The sequence below is a fragment of the Zalophus californianus genome, chromosome 2, assembly GCF_009762305.2.
Source record: "Zalophus californianus isolate mZalCal1 chromosome 2, mZalCal1.pri.v2, whole genome shotgun sequence".
Lineage (NCBI taxonomy): Eukaryota > Metazoa > Chordata > Mammalia > Carnivora > Otariidae > Zalophus > Zalophus californianus.
In genome coordinates, this window is record NC_045596.1 from 92,324,864 (window position 1) to 92,339,197 (window position 14,334).

The 14,334-nt window shown below is 36.4% G+C and overlaps 1 protein-coding gene across 1 annotated transcript; it reads right to left on the reverse strand.

The window, feature by feature from the left end:
* Positions 1-12,568: 12,568 nt before the first annotated feature.
* Positions 12,569-13,447, reverse strand: LOC118356770 (histone H3.3A). Its single transcript, XM_035726399.1, has one exon. It carries the CDS (start codon positions 13,341-13,343, stop codon positions 12,933-12,935), a length of 411 nt encoding a protein of 136 aa, XP_035582292.1. The 5' UTR covers positions 13,344-13,447; the 3' UTR covers positions 12,569-12,932.
* Between the last annotated feature and the right edge of the window lie 887 nt (positions 13,448-14,334).

The window sequence follows — 14,334 nt, forward strand, 5'->3', positions numbered from 1 at the left end:
CTATAGTGCATTAACAAAGACTTAGCATTGGTTGTATTTTAGAGTTCTTTCACTCCAAAAGTATGCTTATAATGCATAAAGAAAGTGAATTGATGTATACGTTATCATTTATAAAGTTGATTCACTTTTGATGGAAGAATATTGCTATTATTTGCATATACAGTGTTACTACCATACACTTGCATATTTTTAGGAGACTGTATGTATTTTCAGTGTTGTACTTGATGAAATCACTATTTGTCCAGAAAGGATATTTTAGAACACATGTGGTCATTGATGCTACCTAAATTTCATATTTTTCCAGTATTTTTCAATAGACTTTTATCTACTCAATTTTAATTTTTTTAAAAAACTCAGAAGTTGTGATCAGGAATTCTCAAGTATCTAAGCTTGGGTGTTTCAGGCTACAGAATAAATCCACCACTAGAATGTTCTAGTCACCCAGATCATATATGTTAAATAACATGTATATAAACTACTTCGTTATTTTTTTCCAGTAAATAATACTCTTTCACAACCCTGCATCCTGAGCCTCTCTCCTGACTCTCTATATCATGTTCTATATATCAGTTAATTGCTGCCACACCAAGTTTGGAAATTGCCAAAGCAACACCATACCTGAGAGTGAATCATCCCTAATGCTGCAACAGAAAGCTAAGGCCTGATGTGTGTATGACTTTCCAGGCGATAGAGAAGGAGGAAAACCCAGCTCAGGATCAACCTCTGCATCCAAACTGTATTTCTCCTTTGTTGCCTTGACAATTGTGTAAGTTAGAATTATTGAATGAGCTCTGCTGGGACCTGCTAAGATCCAGAACTTAATCATACACATGCTTATTAAATTTGAGTTATCTTTTCAGCAGTTAAAGTCATTTAGCCTTTCAACAACTTAATTAGTTGGAAATTTCCCTGATAGCTCTCCAATGCACCACAGAATACAATGAATTTTATCATAAGACCACAGTCCTTTTTTGTTATTGGTTTACTCCTTTATTACAAGAGGCTAGTCGATGGTATATTTTTTAATGTGAGTTTTTTTTTTTTAACAGAAGAATGAAAATTCTATATACAATACCCTTATTTATACCACAGCTGTTTTAGGTCAAAATCTTAAGAGTTATTTTTTGAGGGTAGGGGACAGGACATGTAAAAAATTCTATCACTATTTGAGTGTATATGCCATCTACTGAATGCCCTTCTCTGGTCTGCTACAATTGCTTCTGTTGTATAGTTTCTTCGTTTTACATATGTAATATGAAAAATATTTTTTTCATTATTTAATGTATTTTCAGCTTTAAGCACATGAGTATGTATGTAAATGAAACATACAAATAAAGGCTAAGAAGAAACAATTACAAAAGGAGAAAACACTGCTTAGTTGTTGGTTTGGAAGGATTAACGTAAATAAATTGGTCTTGCACAAAACTATAAGGATGATTTTTCATATAAGGTGAAGCATTTGTTTAAACATTAGATCAGTGGCTTTCAAAGATTTTTAGTTTGGTTTGCCCTAAGTGAAATCTTACATGGATAGTCAATATTTATAAACGATAAAAGCAGAGCTGCTCTAATTGATTTTGCTGTAGGTCCAGTTCCCTGGGAAACAGACTCAGAAGAAATTAGCATGCAGGAAGTTTATTAGGGAGTGCTCTGAGATCAGCAACTGTGAAGGAGGTAAAAGAAACAGGATTAGACAAAGGGAGGTATGCAATACAGTCACAGCAAGGCCTCAGCGACTCTATGGGGTGCCCTCAAACAGAAACAGCCCTTAAGCATTGACCTGTGTTGGGACAGGGGAGCTCTTCGGCCAAAAGCAGCCCCCCCCCGCCCCCCAGAGAGAGCTGACAGCTGGGGCTTGTCATCTGGCAGCACTTCCAGCAGTTAACAGAGTAAATCCTTTGGCTCTGAAAAGAGGATCTGAGCTGCCCAAAACAGCACCCACTATCAACACTTTTGTTCTCACCTTGCCCTCCATGATACCTGAGTCACTTCCAAAAGCCCCACTCTTTAGAGTACAATATGAAGGTGACTAATTTAAATCAGAAACTCATTGGTCAAAATGGGTTTTAAAAAAAATAGAGGTAGAGCCTTTAGTCTTTGTGTTGCCTGCTTCTACTGTGAGAGTCAGTTCTTCAATTATGATAAAGTTTTAGTTGACTAAACATTATGCCCAGGAGTCAGCAAAGGCTTGAAGCTACTAGGAACAGGTGAAAAAATGATTGACAGAAAAGCCCATTACTTACAACTAGGAGTAGGAAATCCATGAGATTTTGTATATGTAAACTGCTTAGATGAACTATAAGCTCAGATAGGGCCTCACAAGACATCAGGACAAACCGTCTTTGCTACCCCTATTTTTTTAAAATCCATTTTGACCAGTGAGTTTCTGATTTAAATTAGTCACCTTCATATTGTACTCTAAAGAGTGGGGCTTTTGGAAGTGACTCAGGTATCATGGAGGGCAAGGTGAGATCAAAAGGGTCAATAGTGAGTGCTGTTTTGGGCAGCTCAGATCCTCTCTTCAGAGCCAAAGGATTTGAACTATGGGTATGGTCAAGCCTAGACATAGGTAAGTCTGCTTTGTGCTTTCTGGTCTCTTTCCTAAGTTCCAAAGCAGTTCTAATTCTCAAATTTTTGGAACATATTTAAAATAAAATTTTCAACAGCAAAGCAGAACTCATTTGTAAAGAAACCCCGTATCTTCCCCAACCCCAACACACTATTGTGACTGATTTGTTATGACTTGGATTTTGGCCCTAATCATGACTTTCCTATTTAATTTTAGCATAAAAGTTCTCAGCAACTGGAATTGGTAATTGAGTAGGCACTTGAAAAGAGCTTTCTCCAGTCTTGGCCCGGAATATTTTGGGGGCCCCTAAGTATAATTTTAGCTGCTATTTTTATCCCTGGAATCTTAGGAGGTGGCAAGATCAAGCAAGACAGTGGCTGTAAGTCAGTTACATATTAAAACTATAGCAGTGTTTAGGCATGATTTCCCCCTTTGGTTATAAGAAAATATTAGAACAACATGCAAACCAACTTTCAGATAAAAAGATCTCTTTATGTCAGACCTGAATTCAAGACTTGGTTCTGCTATTGACGGACTGTACAGTTTGTATAAGTCATACCCACATATCTCTTTAAACTCCAAGATCCTCATCTGTAAAATGGGGGAACTGTTATGATTAAATAAATTATTGCATATCTTTTTGTCGTGCCTTACACATAGCAAACTTTCAATAAATACTGGTCATTATTATTAAATATAAACAGTCACATGTAAGCAAGGACATTCTTCACTATCCATGGAAAGCTCATACATTGAAAGCCATAAAAGGCCTGATCTATTTTATTGTTGGCAAAAGATTGATAAATACAAGGAAATTCTATGCTATGATCCCAATTCCTCATGATTGAAATCTTTTTTGAGTTCTCCTATTAGTGTCAACTATTAGTGCTTCATGAATCAAAATGATCATAAAAAGAAGGGGCACCTGGGTGGCTCAGATGGTTAGCCAACTGCCTTTGGCTCAGGTCATGATCCCGGAGTCCTGGGATCGAGTCCCACATCGGGCTCCCTGCTCAGCAGGGAGTCTGTTTCTCCCTCTGACCCTCTTCCCTCTCATGCTCTCTATCTCTCATTCTCTCTCTCTCAAATAAATAAATAAAATCTTTTTAAAAAAATCTGTTTCTAAAAAAAAAAAAAAAAGAAGGAAGACCCTAAAGTGTTGAGGTGAATAGAAATGAAGTGTGCTCTGTGCAACCACACCTTCTTTAATGAGATACTATGTTTTCTTTAAACATCTACTTACTACAATACCCTGCATTTTCTGTTGCTCCTTTGCCTTAGTAAACTTAGGTGCACAATTACATTCACCAATGCATGAACAATTCTGCTGTGGACTTGAACAATTCACAAAACGACATCAACTCCAAAAATGCTTTCTGTTCTAATTGCATTAGGCCAAGAGTATTAAGCTATGTTTATAGAATCACAAACATTATCTTGCTTTGATTTCGAGGTGAAATTTCAGACTAATCTGTTGGTCTGTTATGTCATTTTTCAATACCCATTAAAAATGTTTCACCAAGATAAATGTAATTGTATATTAGTACTCTCACAGAAAAAATCCTGTCCTTACTAATACACATGGATACATTCTGTGTACAGCTAGATAGTATAAGCTAGTAAACATTATTAATTTGTAGTGCTTACAAGAATATTAATATGCTAATAGTCTTGTCTTTTTAGTCTGTGAAAACATGCTAAAAGCATAGTATGATCTTAACTGATCTTTGTTTTAGCAAGTCTTCAATTACATCATTCCATCCTAGGTTCCTCTTTCTTATTTCCTTTCCTTTCAAACAATCCTCTCTACCTGAAAAGTGGAAGTTTCTCAAATCAGATGTTTACAGATATGAATGTTTTATAATAAGCTATGGCATATCTTTAGTGCCATCTCCTAATGCATTTCAAAACTGGTTCTCCCACATTTTCCTTAACTGTCAATTTATGCTTTCAGATATTTTTATAAGATGCTCAGATAGAGTTGATGTTGGCCAAATACAGTTCTCCTCGGGTGTTTCTCCCTTTTTCAAGTTGTAAGAAACATTTCCTGAGAGCTCCATGCCTGGCTACCTGATCATCACAATCACCTCCTGCTGTAATGGAAATATACTATGCTTGTTCTTCCCTCCCCATATCACTGACACCCAAGTTTGATGGCATAGGTTTTTTTTCCACTAACTTGGCTTGCAAAGGCCCTAGGCTAACAAAGAAGACATTATTTTTGCAATGCAGAAAGTAAAAAGCCCTGAGCTTTCCTACTTGTTTTAAATTACAGGCACCTTACTGATACCATTTACTAGTGCTAGGTGCTCCTGCTTCATCTCTGCCAAGTCAAGTAAGACAAACTGCTACTAAAACTACCTCGACCAGGTGAGTCACTTCTCCTCATCAATGACTGTCAGAAATGTTCATACCAGGAGAAATAACAACGCTGATGCCTCAAAGTATATCCATATTTGATATTTCATATCTCCATTGGCATCTAGTCAAAGAACAAGACTGTTGCACCACCTGCCTGCCTCTTCTCTTTCCCCTAACGTCTACTGTACTTCCAGTCCGATGAAGCTCTTTCTTCCTAGCAGAAGCATGCTTTTCAATGCAATCTGATCTTCAGAGGAGGCCCAGGGAATGGACAATGATTTTTTGAGTAGATTTGGCACATACAATCAGAGCAAGACTGAAATAAAACCTGCTGTGAGACACCATCTGTTGCCAATTTTTTCCTTTAAATACAGAACAAGGGACATCAGTATGAACTCATGTTCAGTTTAATATAGATACAGATTTAAAAAAATATGGAAATAAGTATAGATATGTGTATATGTATATAAGGCACTTGTATTGAAGGAGTTCATGACATGCCACCCCAAAATATGCCACTTCGGTACATTGATTATTTTGAACTGAAGACACTTGAAAAATAACAAACGCAGGGAAAGGCTTTTTCTGAGCTCCCCTTCCCCGCCTAAAGACAGATCCTCCAAAAGGAACTTGATTGTTGTAACCTGCCTGGGAGTCTCATCAACCTGGGAACATTAACTCTTATCACAAGAGAGGAGACTAGAAGTCGACATCATACCCAAACAAACTTTGTCATAAACCATCATACCTCCCTCCTACCTATTCTTCAAAGAGTCCATTCATCTCCCCTAAAGATCATGTACTGCCTTCTAAATCCCTACATCCCACTCCCCTTCCTCTATCAAGATAGTATATAAGTTCTCAAATCTCACTGATCTGGGGAAGTATTTACTTTTTTTTCCTGTGATACTTCTGTGCATATAGTAACAATAAATTTGTGTACCTTTTCTCCCGTTGATCTGCCTATTGTCAGTTTATTTCACAGACCCAGCTAATCAAACCTAGGAGGGTAGATAGTCTTTCTCCCTACAATACACAATCATGTATTTCCAAGTGGAGATCCCTTACAAATAACACAACCCAGTAGTAACCAGCACACCAGCACCCAGCACACCAGCACCAGACCTTTCTGTCTAATAGTATTATCCAATAAAAGGAACCCAAGGTCCCTGGAAAAATGGCCAATTCTAGAGCTGGGCAGGGAATATACAAGATGAGCTTGGGCTATCTTGTAGTGCCAGAAAGAAAGGAAGGCCTAAAATCACACACACATACACACATGATATAAGAGCCAATTGAAAAGGTTCCCAATAACCAAAGCTGGAACAATTTGAGCAAGAAAATACATAAAGTAGTATTGGATTATAACCCAAAGTATAAAATACATATCTACATGAGTTCATCCTGATATAAATAAATGATTACATCAATAAATTAATGGGAAAGAATAGACAAATCTCCTGTAGAGCAAAAATTCCAAATAATTTATGAGGATAATGCCCCTTCAAGAAAGTGGAGCATGACTCCCCACACCTTAAATATGAATTTTTATTTTCTAAAGAGTACAGTATGGAAGAGAGTAGGGGGAGTAACTTTATATTGAAGAAGCCTGAAAACACTACCTCAACCAGGTCATCAAGCTTAATGCCATCAGTGATAAGTCATGTTGACAGCATATGCCCTTGATAGGATATGATGAGAATGTCAGTTTACATTTGTGGTCTTCCTCTCAAGAAACTGTAACTCAGGGCTGCCTGTGAGAATAACATCTGACAAACCCAAACTGAGGATCATCCTACAAAATATCTGACTAGTACTCCTCAAAACTGTCAAGGTCATCAAAAACAAGGAAAGTCTGAAACACTGTCCCAGACAAGTGGAGACTAAGGACACATGATGATTAAATGTAATGTGGTATCCTGGAAAGGATTCTGGAACAGAAGAAAGACATTAGGGAAAACTAAGGAATTTTGAATAAAATATGGACTTAATTAATAATAGTGTATCAATACTGGTTCAATAGTTGTGCCAAAAGTAATATACTGTAAGTATAAATATTAATGTAAGATGTTAACAATAGGAGAAACATGCTGGATATAGAAGATCCCTATGTATAATTTTTGCAACTTTTCCATAAATCTAAAACTTCTAAAATTAAAAGTTTAGGGGCACCTGGGTGGCTCAGTGAGTTAAGTGTCTGCCTTCGGTTCAGGTCATAATCACAGGGTCCTGGCCCTGCATCGGGCTCCCTGCTCAGCATGAAGTCTGCTTCTCCCTCTCCCTCTGTGCTTTCTCTCTCTCAGTCAAATAAATAAAGCCTTTAACAACAACAAAATAATAATAATAAAAGTTTATTTTTTAAAAAGTAATTTAACAAATTCCAAGTGAACTCTTAGTCATGTCAGTAACTACATATTATCCCCTTTACAATAAATATAATTTGTGTTATCGGACAACATGAGTTTCTAATGACTTCTGCTTTTTTTACTCTCCTTTTTATAGATTATTTTATAGCAGCAATATAAAATTCACTTTAACTCATTCTCCTTTGTAAAATCATTGATCTGTAATTTTCCATATGGCATCTGATCAATGTTTAATAATTTTCCCCTGGGGACTGGGGTGAGAAATAATAGGAATCTACTTGTTGTAATACAAAAGCAATTAGCTCACACCCAAGAGAGTCTTTGGGTAGGATATATACTCCCATACTTCTAGAGGTTCCTAGTAGGTATGGGGTGTGCCTCCAGAACACCCTGGAAGTGGGCGGGCCAGAAGAGTGACAGAGTCTGTTGGCTTAGAGGGCCTGAAGACCTCACCATTGTTGAGTATTCTCTGCTCAGGACAACATTGTACGGGAACACCATCTCCTTCCCGCCCCCGCCCCCAATGCTCCAAGAACAGCCTTAGTCTCAGAGACAGTCTACCCGTAAGAGAGTTCAGAGGCCCCAAAATATTTTAAAAAGTCTTTTAGGTCAGCTTCCCAGGGTTGATATCATTGTAGCTCTGTGGCCTCACAGGACCCCGGAGAGGAAGCAGGTAGGGAGAGGTCCGGTGGGCCTGGCAATCCCATGTGCACTCCTGCCTAGCCATGGGGCATCCTCAAGATATCTGCATCTCACTGAGAGGCACTCTCAGGAGGAAATAACCGGTACTGGGTACTCTCTGGAGTGTAAGGCTTTACAAGATTTGATAACTGCTGCTGACAGTAACACCTGTTTTCTTCTTATTAAGAGACTTCTGGCTTACGAGAATTTGAAAACATTTCTGTCTAATTATCTCCAGTATACTCTATCATATTTTGAAGGTCAGCTACTCTAATTATCCAATGGTGATTATGAAGACTATCTGTACACTGAACAGGTTACATGACAGAGAAAAAGACCTGCACTTACTATGTATTCTTAACTCCTGCCCTCTAGGAAGCAGTGTCTTGTCTTTTCTATTTGTAAATGCCAATTTGATCTAACTCTCAAAGAGGTAAAACATTTTCAGATAAGGTTTAAAAAATATCTTGAGTTGGGTTAAATGTTAAATTAATTTGGTTATATTTATATATCAAATTTATATATATTTATTATGAATGTTTATTATATTATTTTTTATAAACATTTTCTAGGAGTATAGTTAGGTGTTAATAGCAGTGATCTCCGAGTGGTGGGCATGTTTTTATTTAATATTTTTTGTTTAATTTATCTTCTACACCACATGCACACTAATAATACACTAATGCAGTACATGTACACTAATAATAAAAAGTTATTGTTTTTAATATATGCTAATTTATGCATTCAGTGCATTAAATTTCTCTACTTTCTACCTGTTCCCTGCCTGGCAGAAAAGTGGTTTTTAAAAGGATAATCTATCTAATGAAATAGAAAAGCTACAAAAATACATACTAAGAATGTTAATATACTGAGTTTCTATTAATAAATAAAATGCTTCTCAAAGTTTTCCATGAGGTGTTGGCCTTCAAGATGGAAATTTCCAAACTATTTTCACTTGCTACTATAAAAATTGCATGAGTGGTCAGGCTTAAACACAGATGGGAACACTTGGTGATGCCTGGATGACAAAAAGGATAATAAGGGCCAGATGCTGAGCTGTTTTCTTTACACTGCATGGGTCTATGGGGGCCCAAAGTGCCCCAAAGGTGATGGCATAATTGGTTGCTGAGAAGATGAACTTAATGTCATGGAAAGGTCAGTCGTAACACTGAAAACTATTTGAACTGAGAACCGATTACTGCCAATCACTTCGAACCTAATTTTTATAGTTATTTCTCCAAATGTTGGCATGCCCAGGATCAGTTTAAATTCTAGAACCCCTGAAAACATGTTTTATAAACTTCCCTATTTCTGCTGCTTATTCACTCCTACCATAACAGAATGCCAGGAAGGAAAGGAATAATTCCAAACCAAGGCCAAAAGAAGTTCCTTTTGAAGCCCTCTTGGGTCATCTGCTGGAGCAGTCTGTTTTTACCCTCAAGTCAGCAATAATGCCTATTTTAATCTAACTGATCAAATAAATAGCACGTGAAATTCTTATTTCTTTAATCTTAATTATTTCCTCTGTGATACTCAAAGTGCCTTGCAGACCTGCTCAACCTGGCTTTTCCATACTCTGAATTGCCTGGGAGTTAGGCATAGCAGCTGAAGCCAAATAATTTGGTCCAGTTCACAAGTGATTTGCTTATCTATGGACACTTAATTGTCTATCCACCAAGCCCTACCGCTGCTTTCCTCATTTCCTTTCATGTAAAATTATATAGAACTTAAACACTGCAAAGGTAAAAATCAAATCTAAATAGAGATTTTAAAAAGGTTTTATTACTTCTTTCAACATTTTCTCAAAACAATGGTCAAAGTGAAAATTTCTTACCTGTATGTATCCAGACATTTGCATAGAAAAGAGAACTCTTTGGAATCAGTTTGTAACTCTAGTTGGCATTTGTTCTGTGCTGAGATTTTTGTTCTGTTTTGTTTTGTTTTGTTTTGTTTTGTTTTGTTTTGTTTTGCCAAGGTTTTGGAGGTGTGCTTTTTCTTTTGAATCACTCAATCCACAAACACTAAACACCTACAATCGGCAAAGCAATACAGACATTGCATGCTATAAGAAATACAAATTATAAGGCCTACTACTTACTATTACAGAGTTTATAATCTAGCTGAAGAAATCAGAAATAAATGTGAAAGTTTTAATAGCAACAGCAAGAGACAGAAATAGATTATAAATCCAATTCTGTGGTTGAATATGATAAAGTTAGAATACTATTAGGTGGGAGAGTGACATCAGCAAAATGGTGGCAGAGGAATTTCTGGTGCTTTTACAGAGCATACTGTAGGAGTAAACTTTCTTAGGAATACCATTTATAAAAATTCAATACTTACAGTGAATTTGGAACATACACAAAGTGATAATCCTGCAAAATAATAGGCAAAGAGTAAGATCAATAGAAATGCAACAAGCAAAAAGTAAAAGAAACTATATTGGACCAGAAAAGAAACCATTGTCTTAAACTATCCATGATTTATAACTTTCCCCAATACCTTAGAGAGGGGGAATTTAGAACACTTATGTGTGTATGTATTACGTATATGTGTGTAATATCTCTGGAAGATTATACCAAATACTGATAATAGAGGTTGCTTCTGGGTAGAAAAACTGGAACACAGGGTAGAGACTTAACATTTCACTGTGCACCCTATTGAACTTTTTTATTTTGTTCTATGCGTATGCATTAACCAGTTTAAAAAAACAAGCAAACAATTTTTAAATGCATGCATATAACCTCTAAAAAGGATTCACACCAACATGTTAATACTGGTTGTTTTTCTTTTCTCTTTTGTATTTTATGCTTTTCAAAGTTTCTACCATAAATGTGTATTTAATTTATAATCACAAAAATATACATTTTTAAATTTTTCTAAAAACATGGAAAAATAGTGAATAACAAACGAATCAAAATAAATAAAATTAGTAATATCAATATTCCAACTGTATAGTATTACTAGTTGCATATAATTTCACTTAACAATATGGAAAACTAAATATAGTTCTCATTAAACAATATTCATTTTCAACTAACCTCTTTTGTTTTCTTCATCAGTTCCACATCTTAAGGACCCTATCAGGTATTGTTACAGATTCTTGAATTAAGTGGTCCCTGCCCCTGGATATTTAGGTGTCTGGGAAGTACAAAATTGGATAAGCAGCACTCCAAACATGCTTTAACATGGCTAATTTCTATATATTACCTACTCAAGACTGGTCCTAGAGAAGCAGATGCAACTAACAAAGAGTAATTTATAAATTAAGTTTTCGTATATAAAATGTCTTTAAAACTTTTATACCCATACCTATTAATGTCTTGGATTAATGGGTGACATGAGAAAGTTTTAAAATTTTTCATTATGACATTTCTCCAAAGCAAATATACAAATGGACAGACAATAAGTTCTGAAATGATACTCAACGTCATTAGTCATTAGGAAATAAAAATGAAAACCACAAGATCCTAGTTCATCCACAAGGATGACGATAACACATGTTGGCAAGGATGCAGAGAAATTGGAACCATCGTACATTGTTGATGGGAATGTAAAATCATGCAGCTGTTTTGGAAAACAGTTTAGTAGTTCCTCAAAAAGTTAAACTTAGAATTTCCATATGACCCAGTAGTTCCCCTTCTACATATAAACGCACGAGAAATGAAAACACATAACCACAAAAAAAATTGTACATATTCACAGCAGTATTACTATAAACAAAAAGTGGAAACAACCCAAATGTCCATCAGCTGATGAATGGCTAAACAAAATGTATATCCATACAATAGAATATTATTTACCACAAAAAGGAATGAAGTACTAATAAATGCTACAACACGAATGAACCTCAAAAATATCATGCTTAAGTGAAAGAAGCCAAACACAGAAGACCGCATGTTATTGCATGATAACATTTATATGAAATGTCCAGAGACAGAAAGGGAATTAGCATTTGCCAGGAGCGGAGGGGAGGAGAGAACTGGGAGTGACCACTGATGGATACAGAGTTTCTTTTAGAGGTGATGAAGATGTTCTGGAATTAGAACAATCTAATGGTGACCATGCTAAAAACTATTGTATTGTACATTTTCATGGAGTGAGTTTTATGATATGTGAATTATATCTCAATGATTTTTTTAAAGTTCATTATGAGCTCAATGCCCAAAATTAGGGTGTCAACCTGAGTATCAACCTAAGTTTATTGACCCAATGGCATAAGCATCATAAGGGCAGATTCTTTGGGAGACCATAATGATATTATTACTTATTAACTAGCATATTTAAACTAATGCAATACAGACCATATTTAAAATCTCTTCAGGGATAAACTGATTCTGGAAGTTTACCTTGGAACTTGTTGCTAAAAGAAAAGTAGTATGACACACAAATAAAAAGCAAATTTGCTTTTTTTTCCACAAACCTTCACTTTTTTTTTTTTTTAGTTTAATGTATTTTAATAGCAAACTTACAGGAACAGCACAGAAGACAGACAACATTAAAAACATGTACTTGCATGTAGGACAACTCAGAAAAGTACAGCGAATGGATGGATCTACTGTATGATAAAAATGCTACAAACACCATTTAGTTGCCGTCAATAAGAAATTTACTTGTTTTAAAAAAATCCAAATGCTGGCATTGTCCAGAAAAATTTAACAGGTTTATTTATAATTGTTATAAAGTTGAACTGCTGAAACGTGTTCACTGAAACATTTTGACTTGCATTAATGCTTTATGTCCCCGCATTTATATTAAAAATTCACACACAAATGACAATGGAAAACCTGCCAATACCTGATTTCTGTCCCCTATTTTTCCACTTGCAATCATATACTTAGGTACCTTTTGACCCCATGGAAAAAAAATATCTAACGTTCAGAACTACCAATAACAGGAAGAAGAGAAATTTTTTTTTTTTTAAAGAATGAAATGTTTTCCATCATAGTGGATTCTTAAGCACGTTCTCCACGTATGCGGCGCGCTAGCTGGATGTCTTTTGGCATAATTGTGACACGTTTGGCATGGATAGCACACAGGTTGGTGTCTTCAAAGAGGCCCACCAGATAGGCCTCGCTTGCCTCCTGCAAAGCACCAATAGCCGCGCTCTGGAAGCGCAGATCTGTTTTGAAGTCCTGAGCAATTTCTCGCACCAGACGCTGGAAAGGAAGTTTGCGGATCAGAAGTTCGGTGGACTTCTGATAACGTCTAATTTCACGGAGTGCCACAGTACCAGGCCTGTAACGATGAGGTTTCTTCACCCCTCCAGTAGAGGGCGCACTCTTGCGAGCGGCTTTTGTAGCCAGTTGCTTCCTCGGTGCTTTACCACCGGTCGATTTGCGGGCAGTCTGCTTTGTACGAGCCATGGTACAGAAACTCCCTTACTTACCCCCCTTCTCCTTGGGCTGGAGCTCGGCGAGCTAGAGGCGGCGCTGGCGTTGGCGAGCGACGGCGGCGCGGCGGCGGCTGCGAACACCCACAAACCTTCACTTTAACAGCATAGTGGTTCCGGTTGTTTTTAGAGTTCTTATCACCAGGCTTGAACTACCACACAGAGAAAACTGACAACACTATGGCCTCAAATATCAAATTGGACTTATTACAGCAAGTGTTTGACAGCATATATGAATATGACCAAAGTCTGACTTCTAATATTCATCAATATATTTCCTTCTATATTATACACAAAGATTATGCAATCTGTGTTTTCATTAACATAAGCTAAACATTATTATGACTGATTTTAAAATTAGAATCATTTTCTAATATTGAGAGTATATTGTAGTTATTCAACTTATATGTATTTTGACTATTTCAATGAAAACATCTAAATTCTCTTGGTTGGTCTCCTGAGTTATTTGGTAATTTGTTAATCTAACATTGTAAGAGGACAAAAAAAAAATAGCTGAATGACTGTTTATCAACCCCTCATTTCCCTCCTCCTCCCCTATACACACGGAGTACTCAGGTTTTACTTAAAAGTGTTAAAGTGCTAATTAAGACATTTTTATTTAGCATTTCATTAGAAAATTTTTTATAAACCAATAAAGTACGACTTTATTTTATAATGCTGAATTAGCTATTTACTGCTGCATAATGGATTACCCCAAATCATAGTGACTTAAAACAAAAGCATGTATCACCTCACAGTTTTTGTTGGTTTGGAATTTCATAGCAGCTTAGTTGGGTGCCTTAGGTTCAGAAGTTCCCATAAGATTGTTGGAGCTACATTCATCCTAAGGCATAACTGAGACTAGAAGATCTACTTCTACAATAGCTCACCTACATGGCTGTTGGCAAGGGCCTCAATTCCTCACTGCATGTACATAGAGCTATTTAATGTATCTTCAAACCTGT

Excerpts from the sequence above, each read along its gene's own strand:
- LOC118356770 (XM_035726399.1), bottom strand. The coding sequence starts at position 13,343 with ATGGCTCGTACAAAGCAGACTGCCCGCAAATCGACCGGTGGTAAAGCA.